Below are 20,104 nucleotides of genomic sequence, written 5' to 3' on the forward strand. Positions count from 1 at the left end.
TGAGGGCCTGCAAGGGGGGGGGGGTTAGTGATTACGAATTACGCAAAATTTGCGCCGCCTATTACGAATTACGTTAAAGTCTTCGAGCTGATTACGACTTTACGATTTGCGGCTTATGTCCAATTACGAAGTACGTTGATTTTTGCGGAGGCTGCCTACGAATTACGAAGTCTAAAACGGCGTGATTACGCCTTACGAAAAAGGGCTTGCAGGCCCTCCTATATGGATTCGAATTAACATGTTTCGACCAAACATCTAAAACACTAAAACTTAATGTTTTTACGCGCATTTCAGAATCCACACCAAGAAACATTTTCTCCACTGTTGTAGAGAAACTTGGTATAGAGGAAAACATTCCTGCTTCGGTTAGAAAGAGTATAAGCTCCACTTGTGCCCACACATGTGATTCATTTTGAAAGAAGGACAGATAAGGACATGTTTTTTAATCTAGCGTCTCGTCTAAAATTAGAAAACGACAACATTTCAATTGAAAATATACATCTTTCTCAACATATTCCAGAATTTGATGCCATCGATATGAACTTTCAAAAATTTTTTCTTAGAGTTAATACAAAAGCATCAAATGATGGTGTTCGTGGAGAACTAGGAACCTTAAGTTTCCAATAATATATAGATACTAAAATACAATAAAAATACTGGCATCGTTTTGTAAACTTGCCCGAAGACACCTTACTTCGTGAAGCATACAATGTTTTATATTCTGGTAAACACGATTGGCTTAACCACGTAAACGACATTCTGAATTACAATGGTCTTGGACAATTCTGGACGAACCCCGGGTCATACCATGTGGATACAATAATCATTCAATTGCGATCCCGCCTTCAAGATATATATAATATATATAAATGGTATAATTCTATTAGTAACAACGCAAAACTTTCTGTTTATACCGCATTAAAGGAAAATTATGGACAAGAACAATACCTCTCAAGTATACACAATCTAGATATCCAAAAAGCGATCACAAAATTAAGAATTAGTCGTCATAAATTAAACATAGAAATGGGTCGATACAAGAAAATACCAAAAGTTCTGTCCATTTTGTCCAAACATGATTGAAAATGAGCACCATTTTATAATGGATTGTACACTATGATAAGCGCCTATTGCTGTTCACCTTTCTTTTCGCTAATTGTGATTTCAATGCGTTAGATCCTATAGATAAATGCAACACTACATTCTCAGGGGAGATAACCAATAGTGTTCAAATAGGAAAACACATTAAAGAAATATTAATGTTTCAATCTTAAAGAACAGTTAACCTTTATTGTTACATCATACATATACACTGTACGTAAGATGACGTTATCCATACATGTATTTAGCTTTGTTAGATCTTTAGTTAAGTTGTAGAAGACCATACAAAAGTCTCTGTACTTTTTTGTTGTGTCAATAAAGAATCTCACTCCTTTTCAAAAGGTATGGTGGGATCTTCAACGTGCATGGGGTGTGGCTCTCCCCAAACACGGGACCTCCATTTTCAAACGTTTCCATATCCAAGGGACATCCCTACCCAAAGCTAGGTACTCATTTTCACCTGCGTAAAGTGAGGAAGGTCGTGTAAAAAGCCTTTCCCATTTAATAGGGCACAAGATCGGTGCCATAGTAGGATTTGAACCCGGAACCTCTCGGTTGAAGGCCGAACTTACTGCTGCTACAGAGGATGTAAAGGCTTTCTACTTGAAATGTACTGGACCGTGTTCAGGCAGATTATTTTTTCAGTGTTAGTTTGAAAATTTGGGCGGGTTTTGAAATAGCTGATTCCGTTAAATCTTGTCTGAAAGAACTTTTGAGCAAATAATAGGTGTTTTGTTATGCTGGTTTTTTTTTAAAGTCAATTTTCCCCGCCAAAAAACCCAACTAATTGGCACCCTCACCTGGTTAATTAATTGGATTAAAGTTTTCCCGCCAAAAAACTTAGTATATGGAGCACTCTAACCTTGAACTTGTGCCCCCCTCCCCACATTTAACTTCTTCCACAACTCACACAGTACACTGTTCCTGACCAACACTCTGGACTTCTCCGAACACGTAGTCACCACACTTTGCTACCCAAAAACTTAGTTGATCAAGCACAGTTTTTCTGCCACAACAACTTTAATAATCTCTCGCTCTCCTGGTCGGTCAATGCACTAAGTGTACTCCCCGTGGGATGTCTTTGCGGAGACATTGATGCTTCGAAACATCAGTATACCAGTGCAATTGACTGACCAGGAGAGCGAGAGATTTTTCCAAAGTTGTTGTGGCAGAAAAACTGTGCTCGATCAACTAAGTTTTTGGGTAGCAAAGTGTGGTGACTACGTGTTCGGAGAAGTCCAAAGTGTTGGAACAGTGTAACTAACATACTGTGTGAGTTGTGGAAGAAGTTAAATGTGGGGAGGGGGGCACAAGTTCAAGGTTAGAGTGCTCCATATACTAAGTTTTTTGGCGGGAAAACTTTAATCCAATTAATTAACCAGGCGAGGTTGCCCATTAGTTGGGTTTTTTTGGGGAAAATTGACTTAAAAGCAACAATTTTGGGGCAATTTGATGTTCAACTACACGAAACGAACAATTTTCGACCGAGACGCTTAATTCAGCATAACAATTTTAGTGAATACAGCGCTTAACCAAGGAGGTTTTTATTGGAGCCGGCGTTAACTACGGAAGATGGTACCCAGGCAAGGCAAGGAAAAGGTCCAAAGCATTGAAACATTAACACAAAAAAAGGGTGACATACTGTGCAGAGTCACAGGATGAAAGACCAAGGCAAGGAAAAGTTGAGTGGAAAGATCCAAAGCAACTAAAGAGGAGCACAAAAATGGGTGACGTACTGTGCAATTAAAAGCAGTCCAAGTTTAAACCAAGCAGAGTCACAGGATGAAAGGCTAAGGCAAGGAAAACTTAGGTGAAAAGGTCCAAAGCAAGGGAAGAGGAGCACGAAAAAGGGTGACGTACTATGCAATTAAAAGCAGCTCAAGTTTAAACCAAGCAGAGACACAAGATGAAAGGCCAAGGCAAGGAAAAGTTGAGTGGAAAGGTCCAAAGCAAGGGAAGAGGAGCACAAAAAGGGGCGACATACCATGCAGTTAAAAGCAGAGTTCAAGGATGAAAGGCGAAGGCAAAGAAAAGAGTCTGAATGAATTAAGTGGATGTTAGGATAGAATTGTAGGCAAATGTAGGCAAGTGTGTGTGTGCGTGCTTGGGAGTGTTGAAAATGGTTGTGTTGCTATACAAATAAACTATACTCACAACCCCAGGCTGCAACTGGTTTGCTGAGCTGGCATCACAGGTTTCTCCCAGAATGGACAGCCGACCCTCAGAACACACCTAACAATATGAAAGGATAATTAGTGTGATGGAAAAAAACATCCCCAGGCAACACTGAATGACCATAACTAATGATGAATCACACAATTCATTTACCTCATTGATTGATTCTGAAAGGGTTAGGCTCTAGAAAATTCCTTCTTAAATGTACAATGTACTTGTAGCATGTTACACTTCAGAGTTCTTAACATATATGTGAGGAAATGAAAGAGTCATGTAAGTTGTAAAGCAAGTTGCTTGAATAGATGTACAGAAAGTTAGGCTTTAAAAGTGTTACTGTTAGCATAATGCATGTTATGCCATAGTTCTTAATACATCCAAGAGGAAAGAAAAATACATAAAGTATTGTCTCACCTGGATAGGTACAAACTTCTCATGCTGTGTCTTCAATTCAAATTACTGGTTTGCTGATCTTGTCCGGTTTGCACAGTCAACTGGCATCATAGGTTTCTCCCAGTCAAGGCAGGTGAGGAATATCAGGAAACATAAACTACCTGTATATGATTATGAAATAATAATTAGTATGATAAAAAAAAACACATCTCAGATAAAACTGTTTTACCATCAAAGATAATCATAAGAATTAAACGGTTCATCTCTTTGCTTAAATAGCTGTAGAAAGTGTTTGGCTATGGAAAGGTGTTTTTAAATACATTACTGGCTGTATGGTATGCCTCAGGGTTCACAACAAATCAGAAAAAGGTGCGAGTTGTAGAGCATTTTGTTCCCTTTACAAACTCTCCACGGTGTCTTCAAGTCAACTGGTTTAATTCAAGTCCTCATCTGGTCTGGTGTGGACAGAAGTTGTCCATCATCACGTTTCTCCCACTAAGGACAGGGACGTCAGGACAGGAACGTCAGGACACACCTAACTAATATAATGAATAATTAGTGTGATGCACCCCCAAAAAATTTCCAGGCAACATGGAGTGACCATAAATTAAAGATTATGACAAAATCCTGCAATTCAACTATTCCTTGGTTTAGATCTGTACATGGTGTTAAAAGGAGTATGTTATTGTCTCTCATTTCTTAACACATAGAAAAAATAAAGTTGTAAAGCATTGTCTCACCTGTACAGACTCTTCACTCTGTCAAGTTAGCTGGTTTGTTGAGCCCTTGTCTCTAAATCACCCAATCTGGTCCAATCTTCTCTTGTCAGGTTCAGACAGGAGTCCACACTATTGTATCAGTCAGCAGCCACCTAACTATACAGACATTAGATTACACACTTGTCTCAAATAATACAAATGGCTGTAGGTACAATGCAGAATTCAGATTTTTCTCACCTGATATTCCTCTTGGGTTTTCAAATCATCTGGTCTGGTCCAATCTGTCTTGTCAGGTTCAGACAGAAGTCTTCACTACTGCATCATGATCAGTCAGCAGCCACCTAACTATACAGACATTAGTAGTTACACACTTGTCTCAAAGAATAGAAATAGATTATAAGTAAAATGCAGAATTCAAATTTTTCTCACCTGGCCAGATACTCCTACATGTAACGGATCACCTGGTGCCTCTGTCATCACAAGTCTCATCGCATCAGTACTGAACACCTGCACAGGTTGCTGACCCTCAGAGCACAACTCACTATGGGATTCTATGAAAAGAAGAAATAGTTTCTTCACCTCGACCAAAACTGTGCCTAATGACCATAAAAAAACGGGGATAGCGACAACAACAACAATAAAATGAATCAAACCCCTTCAACTGAAACTTTATGTAGAATTATATAAACTCGGCGCAAAATGTTTTAAAAACAGCAATTATGACCTTTTATCATATTCAAATGTAGTGTTTGAATGTGCATTTGCGCCACAAATACTTGGCCCTGGGCCATTACATTTACTGACATTACAGTCTAAAATTGAAACCAACAAGCTTTTAAATTATAGTATAATACATAATACATTTCAAATGATAATCAAGAACGAAACTATGGTCAACTTGACTGAAGTTTCCAAACGTTTTGTATTGTAGTTATTTCGGCGCCTTGAACCTTTTAGGACCCCATCTTGTTTACGCGTTTTTGGCGGTATTATCGAAAATATTAAATTATGTCCATTCCGCGTCACTGCGAATGTTTTTCTCCATGTTTGTAATACTCTTGAATTATTTAGAAGAAAAGAAAACTCAGTAACAAAAGTTCAAAATTTTTCATAAATTTCAAAATGAAAATTTGAATATATTTGAATTCATTTAGATATTTCTGAAACATTTTGAACGTGCATGGCTACACAAAGATCTCTTCATTTAGAATAGATTTGAAGTATCTACTAGTAACTACGTGTTTCTTTCAATTTTCGATATATTTAGAAATATTTCAAACAAATAACCAAATGGTACATGTAGGTGAGGGTTATAGCCCCCATAAAAGTAGGTGCTAATCCGACTCTTCTGTCTTCTTCTGTATATTTTATGAAGGCATCAATGCCTGACGCCTAGGCAGACTACCCTGTACTTCACAGGGATGTGTGAATTACTTCCTTCCCAGCCCACTACAAAATGTTAGAAATAACTGTAAATAATGGTTAAAAAATGGTAGAATGCTGTTAGAAATATTTAGAAACTATTGGAAATGTCATAATCCACATCAGGAATATTTCAAACGTTTTACAAAACCACGGAATTATTTGGAATGTTGAAAAGATATTCAAAATATTTCCAATCTATGAAATTTCTTAGACAAACAATTACCAAAAATTCAAAACATTTCTAAATGATGACAATAACAACCCACACGGTGACGCGGGCACATTCCAACAGGTGTTTTGAACCACGTGGAGATTTATAAAGAAAAGAAAATGGTTTCGTCAACGCATAATTTCTTTCTACAAAAGTAACTTCATACAACTGAACAATAAACAGAAAAGACATGCACATAACGTTAAATTCAATAGTAATACACATGTTGAAAATGTTGTTGAATACGCTGCAAAAATGATAGACTTTTTCAAAGCCTGTCTAAAATTAGGAAGGGTCGCTCTCAAAGTCTAGTAGTAATACTGAACTAGGTCATTTCTTACGGAATGCAACTTGACATGTTCGCACTACAGGGAAGAATATAGTTTACTGTAAATAATGTCAGCCAAACAAATTTGCTGGTTTACCTGCAACAATAAGCGAAGTCGTCTCCATGCCATGCTACTCTTCCCAACTGTCTCGCCATGCGCCATTTTCTTGTCTTCTTCAAAATTCGCCAGGTCAGGAAATCCGCATTTTTCTCTTCAAAACATCACCAGAACGGCACAAATCCACGGCGAAAACTCCCATGACATTCTGCTGCACACTTACTAAAACATTCTACCGACCTAACGAGAACATATTCCACTAATTTGTGGCAAGAAACCGAGACAAAAACAGCAAAATATTTAGCGAGTTTTTACACGTGCACTCCACCAGTTCTCAAAATAAAATGACCTTTGACACCTTGACTATACCATTGACAGAAGGGGTGAAAGAAGGCAAGATAAATGTTAATAGATGTACCAAATTGTGCAGCGAATCAATATAACAAGTGTCCATAGCCGACAAATCTTAATGAAATTTTATACTTTGCAAAAATATATGATCAACAGGACGACAATCATCTTACGTGTGTTTAATAGACTACCAGTATACGTACCCTGAGATATCAATGTATGGTTCCAAAACCTGGCGTTCAGCACCAAGGACAGTACTCACCGCCACCATGTCAGGCCAGGGTAGAAGTTAGTAGAGCTATTGAATAGACCGTGTGGCATGGGCTCATGCGTTGGCTGCTGAACGTCTACACAAAGGCCACTCAGTAGCGTCTTCTAGCGATTTAGCTCAGAAGCGCAGTGAACATTGACTAAGGCTGCCAGCGTCAGAGTATTTACATCAGAGAATGCGCCTGTAATTTATGGATGACATCGATCCTCTGAAGACCCCCAAACAAGTGCGCGCGGGCGAACAAAAGCAACAATCGACACTGTACGTATGTACTGATGAGTTCTTGAGTCGTGGAGCTTCGGTAGCCTGGGTGCAGTCCTCTAGAGTTACCACCGGCTTCGTTGTAGCTTACCACCATGGACTACCCGGGCCTAAAGCCAGGCCAGAGCCTCGGAAGATGTGATCTTTTTTTTTTTTAGATCAGGCGAAAATCAATGCGCGCGCGGATGTCATCCATAATATCAAGTCGGTGTGGCCTAAACTTGATATAGGTTCTTCAATGAGCATTTCGACCTAGCGGTCGTAGCGTGCCCATATTTGGAGTCCTGACTCAATGTCATGTCTATTTTGGCGTCTTGCCATTAGGTACAAATAGTGCAACGCCATCGCTTTCACAGGCACACACCTGGCAGAACCACCCCCAGACAAGACCGTCTTCAGTCGCCAGAGAAGCCGAAACACCACAACAAGATGCCTTTTCCCGTAGACAAGTTTTGCGGAACCTGGAAGCACGGAGATCATTCTGACAACTACCCTCAGATCATGGAGAAAATTGGTACGTGTACACTTTCTTTGTATGAAGTCGATTCCTGGTCAAGAGAGTATAACTATCGGCGACAGGCCACTGAGCTTTTGTTAAATCGCTGTCCGGATTTATATGTACACTAAACAATGGTGAATTAACTCTGACTCAATTACTGTGAAAGCATCGCAGACAATCATAAACCTAACACACCGTACCCTCATTTTTTGTCGGAAAAGACACGTAGTCCGCCATAGTTGTTAACCGTTCTGCGTCACAGAGAGTTCTCTTGCACAAACAAGTGCAACTTCATCGCCACTAAGAGTTGGTTATGCTAATGAGCCCGTGCGCTCATAGTTTATGTGACCCCTCCATAGAGTCAGTCCTAACACCGACTCCGTGTTGTAAACACGTCTGGAATAAAACTCCTCGTCTGCACTTGTCGTTGTCCGAGTTGTTCAACGCGTCCTTGGTCACTAACTGGCGCATGAATTGTTACGTTCCTGCTGTCTCATGCCACAACCAGAAAGTACCCAATTGCCTAGACTCAAGGGAGTAAAACCAGCATCGCTAAGTTTTAACATGGACAATAAAATTAGTGAATTGTACGTTCTGTTAAACTCAACTCAACTTCTTTTAATACGTGAGCTCACAGGACTAATTTTTAGAAGCTTACAGATGTTCTGTGTACAAAGGTGACGGTAGGGCACACAGATTCGTTACACATTAACAGAGAATTCAAGTCAAAGCCAAGTTTGTTGCACAACGATAACAGGTACAATGTATGGCGGATAATAAGATTACTAGTTGGTATGAGTCTATTAAAACTCTACATTTAAGTTCCCACGGGTATCATGTCTGGCAAAATGTTGAATAGAACTAACTAAGAGCTAGTACACCTCTACACGTATGTTCTAAGCTACTATACTATATTCCTAAATTAAGAGTACAATTAGGAGTTGTATACATACTATGCAGGTTCTATGAGTACTATACAGAGTGTCGACTAAATTACTGACCAAGATCTGTTACAATTCTACATGTAGGTGCTAAGCTACGTTTTGCTATATGGTTAACAAATGAGGTATTCTAAGATTTCTTTTTTTGCATGGCAGTATTGGCCTATATAAGCAGGGAATTTATCGGGTCATGACATAAATACGTGGAACGTCTCTCTAGTTGTATTGGGTACTTTTTAGTAGTGTTACATTTGATCATCTGCATTAATTTAAGTCTCTCTTCGTTGGGAACAAGAATGTTTTACTCCATTGATAGGGAAAGTTACCGGACTGGAGAATGAGATTGGATAGTTTCTTAAATGGTTAAACGAGTTTGTTAATACCGCATTTTTTTGGCATTTCCTTGAAGTTAATAATAGAATCTGTGCCACACGTTTTGTTGCCATTTAGTTTGTGTAGTCCTGCTATAATCTCTTCCTCTGAGATTCCAATATCTAATGGGTTTCCTGTTTCATTACCTCCGGGTAGGGATGTATCCCGTGCGCGGAGGTTTTGTGGGGGAAGACGAAAATTACGTTCGCAGCAGTTTCTAGCGTTTGGGTGGACGGATATGTCTGGGACTTGGTATACGTTTTGCTATTGGGCTGTAGATGGTGCACGTTGTTTTTGTTTTTTAGTATGTGTGTTTTAGTGCGTGAAAATGATGCGTTTTGACAGCGTATGGACACCCCTTGTGTGTGAAAGTGGTTTTGTCTTTTGGTTTTCGGCGTGTATAAAGTGTCGTAGGTTGCGTCCACATCTGGTGAGAGGGGGTTTCAGGTATCGAGTGTGAAAATGGTCGCGCGGGTCGCAGCCAGCCAACTTCCGGGTGGGCCAATGGGTCAGGGGTCAACGCCCTCTTGCGCAATTTCGGATGTTTTCTGCGTATAGTACGACTTCTTAAAAATACCGTGGTATACTGTCTCAGGCGTTCTCGACATGCATTTCGCGTTGGGGTAGACGGGACTCGGTGTATCTTCTGTTAATGGGCTGTAGATGGTGCAGGGTTTTTTTGTTTTATTACCTTAGCCAAGAATTGGAGAAGGTTATGTTTTCATGGCCGTGTGTGTGTGTGTGTGTGTGTCTGTCTGTCTGTCTGTCTGTCTGTCTGTCAACAGCATAACTCAAGAAAGCTTAGATGGATTATCTTGATATTTGGTAGGTGGGTAGGTCTTGATGAGAGCTCGAACTGATTAGATTTTGGGCCCCCTGGCGGCTTCTTATGGTACTGCAGCTGAACTTCCGGTTTTGATATCTCATGATCTAGACATGCTAGGGTGACGAAATTTAAATGGTAGGTAGCTCTTGTGCTGGGGAAGAAGTGACGTCAGTTTGCGCCCCCTAGCGGCTTGCTCTGGAACTGCAGGGCTATTGTTTTAAAATATCAAAAAGAGCATAACTCAAGAACCGGTTGACGGATCGTCGTGATTTTTGGTATGTAGGTAGCTTTCATGATGCTTGATATAATTATATGACAATTATGCAAATATGGATGTGATTTGCATAATTTATGGGGAGATTCTATAAACCAGCTGCATTCCATGATAAGACTATTGAAGCTTGTGAGATTGGTAATTGAGAAGGAGAGAAACACAGGCAGATATTGATTATGTATATGAGGACATAATTTGCATAATTAATGAGAAAATGTTATAATTCTGTAATGATGACTGTCTGGAATTTTTATACATGTGGTATGTGAAAGTTCAGTGAAGGTAAACATCATTAAACATAATATATTCAAATCAGGACCTTATTTGCATAATTTATGAGGAAACAATAGAATGGCACAATAATTTGTCATCCATAAAGATTAACATCATTTGGCGAAGGTATGAGATCGAGGAACTCTAAGTTGTATGTGTGTTTTGGGGCGTAAGATTATTTGTATTTCGTGTCTCGGACACCCGTTACTGTTGTTAGTGTGTGAAAATGGTCGCGCGGGTTGACCATTTGCGGTTACATCTTCGCCAATCAATCAGCACACTCGGCTCGGGGTCGCCGATGTTATCCTGGAGCTAGCTTGGGTGCCATCCCCTACCACGAGTGAGCGATAATCTTTCGGCCAGGGAAAGCCACACGCCCCGCCGACCCTGATTTGCGCCCTGGCTCTCCTCGCGTCCGGATCTGGCCGGGTGTCTGTACAGCCTCTCGACCGCTGAGTCCCTGTGTTTTCGAACTTCGGTGGGGATTTCCGTGTTGTTTTCTGATTTTCATCATCCACTAAGATATACTTGAAGACCGAGCGTGATTTGAACTAGTGTGGGATAAGTGGGGAGGGATGGCAGCCGCGGGGGGAAGCGGTCGGCTTGATAAATTTTCGAGAGCAAGTTGATTTCTCACGCGGCCGTTTGTGTGGGTGTTTGTTTACATTATCGCTGGTCGCTGAGGGTCGGGCAGCCAGATTCGCCACGGGATGCCTCCTGTCCTTTCTATTTTTGGGCTCCAGTCGGCTAGGGGGGATTAGTGATTTCACAGATCATTTAGCCAATTACAAACATTTCGAAACTTTTCGAAAAAAATGGTATTCGCGCGAATTCACTAGTTAATTTAAAGAACAGTCCCAACATGCACCCAACATTCTGCAACATACATTACAATACCCGGAGGTACAAAATCTACGATTTTCCTTGTTTTAAAGGCTGTTAATAATATTTTCTGTGTGTTCCTTATTTTCTCTGTCCATTACAGTATTGTCATTAGCTGTCTGCAGAAGGTCTGGTCTCTTATGGCCAATTTGGTGAGAACCCGTATTACTGTTAACTGTTAACCGAGTCGCTCAGGGATTCGAAGTGGGTTTTCCACTCTTCGGGACTAATCAATGTTATTGTTTTCAACAAGTTTGTCATTGTCTTCCTGTCTTTGCAATTCATCTCTCTCCAAAATTTTTGGGATTTGTTTTACTAATGTTATATAGATTCTTCCATTGCCTTTCCTTAAAGAGCTTTTTTTCTGTTTTAATCATGTTTTTGTAAGTCTTAAGGTTGGTGAAATATGCATGTCGGATGTCAAGTTTCCAGGGACAAGTTTTCATGCCCAAGGGCTAATATGCAAACAGACATTGACAAGAACAGTGAATACAAAATGTAGTGATATAAAACTATATGCTAACATGGAGGTCTACGTATACGGTCTACTTATTTAACTTATTATCTCTACTTTAAAACTATGTGTTGACAGCCACTCCAGAAATAAATGGCGTGTCTACATGTGTGACATGCGTTGACAGCCACTCTAGTGTCTACATGTACATGTGCTGTATCATCAGTCCCTTGTGACATGTGTTCACAACCACTCTAGAGTCTACATGTACATGTGCTGTATCGTCAGTCCCTTGTGACATGTGTTCACAACCACTCTAGAGTCTACATGTACATGTGCTGTATCATCAGTCCCTTGTGACATGTGTTCACAACCACTCTAGAGTGTGGCGAGTCTGCATGTATGACATGATGTGTTGCACCCCTGCAGACGTCACAGCCGAGAAGTTTAAGGAGATGAAGGAATCTCCCTTTCCCATCGACGCATCTCTGACAGGAGACAAGCTGTCGTTCAAGGTGGAGTTCATGGGGAAGACTTGGGTCACCAATCACACCCTGGAAGTGGAGGGGGAGGAGGAAGATGCGGTCACCGGCAAGATGAAAAAGGTGAGAAACGGATCCAAATAATATCAGGCTTCTGTACTCTGGCATGGAAGGAAAGTTTAGTGTGTAGTATTATATTATAAAAGTCATCTGGTTTGATAAGCCACGGAGCCATAATGTATTTAATGTAAAAATGAGATAAATAGCTGAAGCTGGACATAGCTTACTCTCCTTTAGCTGCCCACCCGAGGGTGACAGCTATTCTTCCAGGAGAGAGTATACACATAAACGTAACAATACATCAACATGTACATATATACATCAACATACACAATATGTACAGCTAAAATAACAGACTTAGTTGGTCCACGATACGTGAAAAGCCTTATAAGCTTCTTTTTATGCACTTGATCCATAGTGACGTCTGCTCTTTTGTTGTGAGGATGAGCATGTACTATGACGTATGACCGAATCGCGAAACGCCGGCAACAAACAACATTAAAACGAAGAAAAGAAAATCCTTTAAATACGCAAGATTTGCTCCTTCTATGGAAGTGTGCTTAAGCACTTGATCCATGGTGAAAGAACTTGATCAATGGTAACGTCTGGTCTTTTGTTGTGAGGATGAGAATGTACCATGACCGAATCGCGAAACGCCAAACAATATTAAAATTAAGATAAAAATCCTTTAAATACGGTCCTTCATAAGAATAACAATACTGAGCACATACTGAGAAGGACGTTAGGCTAATGAACAAGACAGAATGCACCAATCAGCACATCCGGCCAAAATCTGACCGAATATTTGATTTCCAGACGGTTCACATATAACTGCCTTATACTTCTAGGTCATTTTGTGCCAGTACGATTACTGGTACAATGTCGAACTGCATCACACACATGGCTGCCTTTGTATTTCAGACAGCTTATGAAATTCTGCTGAATAACTCTGTAATGGTATTGTGACGTTACGCTGTGTTGGTAGTCACCATTGTGAAATGCCAAATATACAGTACAGTAGCATTTGCCTTCTGATTGGTAAAAAAAAATAAAAACGAAAATGAAAAAAAATCTGTCAATAGAGCCCAAAATCCCACTGGTTAAAAGATTTAAAAAAAAGCCCAGTCAATAGTCAAATAGAGAGATAACATGCCAGTGGAGTTGGTCAGCTAGAGAGTACACCCGGGTCGCTATCTCATTAATCCATTAGTCAGTCTTGTTTATGGTCATGACCTCCTTCAGGGTGTAATAAGCAAATGCAGCACTGTATAGAACTGACGAACTCTTGCTCATACTTACTTGTCGAACTCTGTCCTTCAGGTGACCTACACCATAGAAGGAGACAAACTGATCTCCGTGTACCCTGACCATGACGGGAAGGGACTTGCTATGCGCTTCTGCCGCCGTTTTGTTGATGACGACACCATTCATGTGGTGAGTGTTCTGAGAGCTTTTTCAAGGATTTAGCTCGGGGTTTTCAACTTCAAAAATCTAGAACGTTTCAACAAGCACTTGTCTAACAGATAATTCATTCATTTATTTGTAGGATGTGAAAGCTGGAGATGTGGAGGGCTGGATACAGTTCAAGCGCTGCTAGACCGTCAGTAGACGTCCAAGGGAACGTTTAACCTCCATGAACCAGACAAGCTGTTTGTCAACTTTGCTTCGATTTTTGTAACGATTTGCTCTAAATAAAGAATCTGAACATGTATTGCTAATTGTTATACTAGTAGTACACTTTGGGTGGTATTTTACGGTGTATTGTGGATAAGAACCCAAAAATGCACGTCTTAGAGTACCTTGGAATATCCATGCATGGTCCCCGGCATGTAATAGGGTGCTCTAACCTGCTAGGATATATTTTATTATTGATTGTAAGAGTTGCAGTGTATTTCCTGGGACATCCTGAGACATTCCCTGTACAGTCACTTTCAGCAGCCCTCTACTAGGAAACAGTGGGCGAGCTTTGAATGACACTTCCTAATGACTATCTTCCCAGGGGTCTAGGCCGGCACACGTCCTGACCGCCTGGCCCTAGCCTTATTTGGGCATGTCCAGGGACTGGTCAGTAACATCTTAAGAAAGGGAAAGGATGTGACTCAGGATGATTGTGATACAAAGAATGTAACTTTTTCCAAGAAACCTGTGTGTAGGCGGTGAAGAATATAAAAGCCCCTGCACTCATGTAGTTAAGTTAGTTCCCGTTTGAGAGAGAAGAGAATACAGACCACTTTCCACTTAGCTGTCGGCTCCTGTGTCTTTCTTTCGGGTCGTACATCTACAACATCGGCGGCTTATCTTACGAACTTTGTAAGGGCACCCATCGAGGCTTAGCTACCATCACTGTCCTTGACCTTGACACCCTTACAACCTTGCGTTCAGCGCAAAGGACAGTACTCACCGCCAAGCGTGTAGAGCTTAGTATAGCTACTGAAAAATTTCCTATAGACCATGTGGCATGGGCTTATGTGTTGGATGTGGAACGTCTACACGAAGACAACTCAGTGGCGCTTTCTAGCGATTTAGCTCAGAAGGGCAGGAGAAATTGACTAAGGCTGTCAGCGTCAGAATATTGTATGGCAGATAATACACCTGCAAACAAAGATAAAGCTAGTACCAAAGTTCATACCCTCTCTACAAAAAAGTCGTCAATTTAAGTTTGTTGCTAACTTTAGCTGATTCTGCTAGTCTTTGAAACTAGACGCCGATATTCTGCCCCCATAGACAACAAGAACATGAACTACTAGTAACATGCTTTTGCAATTGTCCTCTTTTTATCTGGGAGTAACGAAGATTGGAAAGGCATGAGTATTTAGAGCATTAAGTCACTGTTCATTGATATAGGTTCTTCAATGAGCCATTCGACCTAGCGATCGTAGCGTGCCCATGCATATTTGGTTTCCTGACTCATGTCTATATTTGTCGACGGACACACATGGGCATTCGAAGCATCAAGTCATTGACATTAATTCTATTGAGTCATTGGACATTCAGATTGTAGCGTGCCAAAATTGTCAATTTGGTTTGTTGCTAGCTATATAGCTGGTTGTGTTCGTTTTTGCAACTATACACGACGCCGTAGTCGGCCATATACAACAAGAACATGAACTGACATCCTTTTGCAATTGTCCTCTGTTTTCTATGAGTAACGAAGATTGGAAAGGCATGGGTATTTAGAGCATTAAGTCACTGGTCATTGATATAGGTTCTTCAATGAGCCATTCGACCTAGCGATCGTAGCGTGCCCATATTTGGAGTCCTGACTCATGTCTATATTTGTCGTCTTGCCTTGCGGCGTCTACCGGCACAAAGTACAAATAGTGCAACGCCAGCGTTTTCACAGGCACACACCTGACAGAACCTCCCCCAGACCATACCGACTTCAGCCGCCAGAGAAGCCGAGACACCGCAACAAGATGCCTTTTCCCGTAGACAAATTTTGTGGAACCTGGAAGCACGGAAATCATTCCGACAACTACCCTCAGATCATGGAGAAAATTGGTACGTGTACGCTAAGTTTATTCCTGGTCAAGAGAGCATATCAAACCATCGGCGACAGGCCAGAGAACTTTTGTTAGATCTCTGTCGATTTGTCTGTACACTAAACAACGGTGAATTAACTCAATCCTCTGACAAAAAGCATTGCAGACAATCATAAGCCTAGCACACTGTCTCCTCAGTTTTTTTTGGTCGGAAAAGCAACGTAGCCTGCCATAGTTGTTAACCGTTCTGTGCTGGAGTCACAGAGAGTTTGCTTGCACAAACAACGTTAACGTAACCACAACTTCTCAAAACTGAATTGTTCCTGCTGTCTCATACGACAACCAGAGAGTACCCAATCGTCTAGACTCAAGTTAACATGGACAACTGCAAGTTCTGTTAAAAAAGTAAACAACTCAACTTCTTTACGTGAGCTGACAGGACTAATTTTGGAAGCTTAAAAATCTACTGTGTACAAAGGTGACGGTATATATATATATAGCACACACAGACTCGTTACTCATTAACAGAGTATGTATTCAAGTGACGAGTGTTGACAGCCACTCCAGAAAGTATGGCGGGTCTACATTTGTGACATGTTTTGTATCTTCAGTCCCTTGTGACCTGTGTGTGTTATTATAACTATTACTACTACTATTATCAGTATTACTAGTATTGGGGCATAATCACAAGGGTCTGGAGCGGCTGCCATTCGGCGCTATAACTCAGGTGACCTCAATACGACCCCAGGTGCGGCCATAGGACATAGATATATGGCGAGTCTACATGATGAGTGACATGTCCGTGCACATGAATAGTTTTGTCAGGTTGGTGAAAAGACTATTTTTACACAACAGAGTGTTTCATTCACAGCGGACGTTTCGGTGACCGTCTATCACCTTCCTCAGGGCAGTTCTGACTGGTTCACATTGCACTGCAGCACAGGTGTCGCTGCTATAGATGCATTCCCAAACGTACAATGTTTACATATGTGACATGTGTTGATGTGTTGTATCCCTACAGGCGTCACACCCGAGAAGTTCAAGAAGATGCAGGAATCTTCCTTCCCCGTCAACGCATCTCTGACAGGAGACAAGCTGTGCTTCAAGGTGGAGTTACATTAACTGTAAAGCCTGTGACACAAAACTACATAACAGGAACAAAACGCTTTTAGCTGTATGTGTCCTGTTTTGCTTTCCTTAAATTTTCCTTCTTGGATCGTAGATATGACTCACACTTCAACTAGTTTCTTATGTATACACACTGTTTCAAACGTCTTGTAAAATGCCTTGATTTTACATTGTAAAAGTGGCTGCGCTCGAGAATGTAAGTTGTACCTAACTTCAGTTCACAGTCACTTAATCTGTGTCCTTTCTTTTGTATTTATCACTGTTTTTCTGAATAAAAAAAGGTTGAGTTCATGGGGAAGACTTGGGAGAGCAACTTCACCCTGGGAGTGGAGGGAGAGGAGGAAGATGCGCACACTGGCAGGATGAGAAAGGTCAGAAACGAATTTGGATAAGGCCACACTGATTTAATTTTATGGATGACATCCGCGCGCGCATTGATTTTCGTCTGTTCTCAAAAAAAAAAAAAAGATCACGTCCTCCGAGGCTCTGATCTGGCTCTAGACCTGGGTATTCCATGGTAGTTAGCGACAATACGGAGGTGGTACCTCTGAAGGATGGCACCCAGGCTACCGAAGCTCCACGACTCAAGAACTCAGTACATACGTACAGCGCCGATTCATAAATTCCGCAAAAAGCCAGCATGTGCCGGCTTGTTGTATACGTCTCTATGTACTGCCGCAAATTCACAATTACCAGCTTTGTATTCCTGTGGTTTAGTAGCATTTTTATTTTTGGCCGGAATTTTTTTTTATTCGCCCGCGCGCACTAGTTTGAGGGTCTTCAGAGGATGTCATCCATAAAATTAAATCGGTGTGGCCTAACGCAGATAACATCAAACGTCTTTGCTATGGCATGGAACGAAAGTTTAGTGTGTAGTAAAGAGTTATGTGGTTTAATAAGCCACGTAGCCATAATAACTTGAAATCTTACTTAGAGATCAACTTTTCAACGACCACTGTCACCTTCATCAGGTTAATTAATGACCTCTCAAAACGTAATCTCGCGAGAGTTACGGTTACAGACGCGTGACCTTATTCACACGAGATTTTACCGTTTAAGATTTACAAACAAACTTTAAAAACGAATGCAGCACTGTATAAAACTGATGAACCCTTGCTTATACTAACTTCTCAAATACTGTCCTTCAGGTGACCTACACCATAGAAGGAGACAACCTGATCTCCGTGTACCCTGACCATGACGGGAAGGGACTTACCGCGCGCGTCTGCCGCCATTTTGTTGACGACGACACCATTCACACGGTGAGTGTTCTGAGAGTACAAAAAAGTAGCTTTTCAATGATTTAGCTCAGGGTTTTCAACTTCAACAAGACTGGCAATGGAAACATTACTGTTGCCATGGTGACGGTGGTTGTTGGTAGAGTTGTTGTCGCTGTCCACTAAGTAGAAATGTGGGCATAGATGTGTCAGCGAAATTCCAGAGCTGTGAGAGTCAGTGAGACATTCCTGTGGTTCACAATGTCCAAAGGTTGTCCAGTAATTTCACTAAGCAGAAATGTGGACATAGATGTGTGTCAGCAAAATTCCAGAGCTGTGAGACATTCCTGTGGACAATTCATACGATAGGATAAAATTCCTAGACTTCTTGTAGATTGCACACAATGCTGTACCATTAGCCCCACCCCCTGAGGTGTTGACAAAAATTTAGAACGTTTCGAGATATACTTGGCTAATACTATTACAAATCATTCATTCATTCATTCATTCATTCATTCATTTGTAGGACTTCAAAGCTGGAGACGTGGAGGGTTGGACTCAATCCAAGCGCTGCTAGACGTCCGAGAGAACGTTGACCCCAGTGGACCAAACAAAACGACTTTACTTCGATTTTTGTAGTAATTTGCTCTGAATAAATCATCTGAACATGTATCGTTAACTTCAAGTGGTATTTTACCGTATATCATGCATGATAACCATAAAACGCACGTCTCAGAGTGCACTGGAATCCCCCTCAAAGTCCCAAACCTGGCGTTCAGCAACAAGGACATCGCACACGGCCGTAAGGCCAAGTCGCTACTTAGTATATTTGTTAGCATCTTCCTGACGCCCCCTAGCGGATCTTCGTTATGTACAGCGTTTACAGTACACGCGTTTACACCACACGCGTTTACAGTACACGCGTTTACAGTACACGCGTTTACAGTACACGCGTTCACAGCACACGCGTTTACAGTACACGCGTTTACAGTACACGCGTTTACAGTACACGCGTTTACAGTACACGCGTTTACAGTACACGCGTTTACAGTACACGCGTTTACAGTACACGCGTTTACAGTACACGCGTTCACAGCACACGCGTTTACAGCACACGCGTTTACAGTAAATCCTCAATCCAAGCGCTGCTAGACGTCCGAGAGAACGTTGACCCCAGTGGACAAAACAAAGCGACTTTACTTCGATTTTTGTAGTAATTTGCTCTGAATAAATCATCTGAACATGTATCGTTAACTTCAAGTGGTATTTTACCGTATATCATGCATGATAACCATAAAACGCACGTCTCAGAGTGCACTGGAATCCCCCTCAAAGTCCCAAACCTGGCGTTCAGCAACAAGGACATCGCACACGGCCGTAAGGCCAAGTCGCTACTTAGTATATTTGTTAGCATCTTCCTGACGCCCCCTAGCGGATCTTCGTTATGTACAGCTTGTTTTACATGGTAATTGGTGGTGGTGTTTGGCTTGTGCACATCACATGTGGGCTTATGCAAAGACTTATGAATAGATTTGTACTGAAATGTACAAAGTGACAATTTCATACAGCAGGAGCGAACATAGTGAAGCAAACCACGATCCCTACGCTTTCCCTAGCCTCCCCCAGGCTTCAAGAGGCGACTGGAAAGAGTAGAAATTGGCCAAATAGAGAGATAACATGTCAGGCGAGTTGGTCCACTAGAAAGTACATTTTGCTGCACCCGAAGCCTGCCGGAGGTCGCTACGATCAAACGGTATAAAAGTAATCCCCTCATTATTCCAACAAAACGACTATCTCAGTGCTGAAGATCATTTAAGCAATAAACCAACCAGAAAAATGGCAAAATTTGCGGCAAAATTTCTAGTGGACCAACTCGCCCGGAATGTTATTTCTCTCTAGTTGGCCAATTTCTACTCTTTCTAGT

The 20,104-nt window shown here is 41.2% G+C and overlaps 2 protein-coding genes across 2 annotated transcripts; both read left to right on the top strand.

The window, feature by feature from the left end:
- The first annotated feature begins 7,608 nt into the window (after nt 1-7,608).
- LOC109486181 lies at nt 7,609-14,590 on the top strand. Its single transcript, XM_019789894.1, has 4 exons — nt 7,609-7,804; nt 12,241-12,416; nt 13,674-13,787; nt 13,900-14,590. Exons 1-4 carry the CDS (start codon nt 7,720-7,722, stop codon nt 13,948-13,950), a joined length of 426 nt encoding a protein of 141 aa, XP_019645453.1. The 5' UTR covers nt 7,609-7,719; the 3' UTR covers nt 13,951-14,590.
- Nucleotides 14,591-15,650: 1,060 nt separating this feature from the next.
- LOC109486180 lies at nt 15,651-18,852 on the top strand. Its single transcript, XM_019789893.1, has 5 exons — nt 15,651-15,854; nt 16,857-16,942; nt 17,245-17,334; nt 18,112-18,225; nt 18,707-18,852. The coding sequence occupies exons 1-5, from the start codon at nt 15,770-15,772 to the stop codon at nt 18,755-18,757; spliced, it is 426 nt and encodes a 141-aa protein (XP_019645452.1). The 5' UTR covers nt 15,651-15,769; the 3' UTR covers nt 18,758-18,852.
- The last annotated feature ends 1,252 nt before the right edge of the window (nt 18,853-20,104 follow it).

This window comes from Branchiostoma belcheri, unplaced genomic scaffold, assembly GCF_001625305.1.
Source record: "Branchiostoma belcheri isolate BF01 breed outbred unplaced genomic scaffold, Haploidv18h27 scaffold8, whole genome shotgun sequence".
NCBI classification, from domain to species: domain Eukaryota; kingdom Metazoa; phylum Chordata; class Leptocardii; order Amphioxiformes; family Branchiostomatidae; genus Branchiostoma; species Branchiostoma belcheri.

Coding starts and splice junctions, on each gene's coding strand:
- LOC109486181 (XM_019789894.1), top strand. CDS start 7,720: ATGCCTTTTCCCGTAGACAAGTTTTGCGGAACCTGGAAGCACGGAGAT. Junction 12,417..13,673: donor TCACCGGCAAGATGAAAAAG/GTGAGAAACGGA, acceptor TCTGTCCTTCAG/GTGACCTACACCATAGAAGG. Junction 13,788..13,899: donor ATGACGACACCATTCATGTG/GTGAGTGTTCTG, acceptor ATTTATTTGTAG/GATGTGAAAGCTGGAGATGT.
- LOC109486180 (XM_019789893.1), top strand. CDS start 15,770: ATGCCTTTTCCCGTAGACAAATTTTGTGGAACCTGGAAGCACGGAAAT. Junction 16,943..17,244: donor GAGACAAGCTGTGCTTCAAG/GTGGAGTTACAT, acceptor GAATAAAAAAAG/GTTGAGTTCATGGGGAAGAC. Junction 18,226..18,706: donor ACGACGACACCATTCACACG/GTGAGTGTTCTG, acceptor ATTCATTTGTAG/GACTTCAAAGCTGGAGACGT.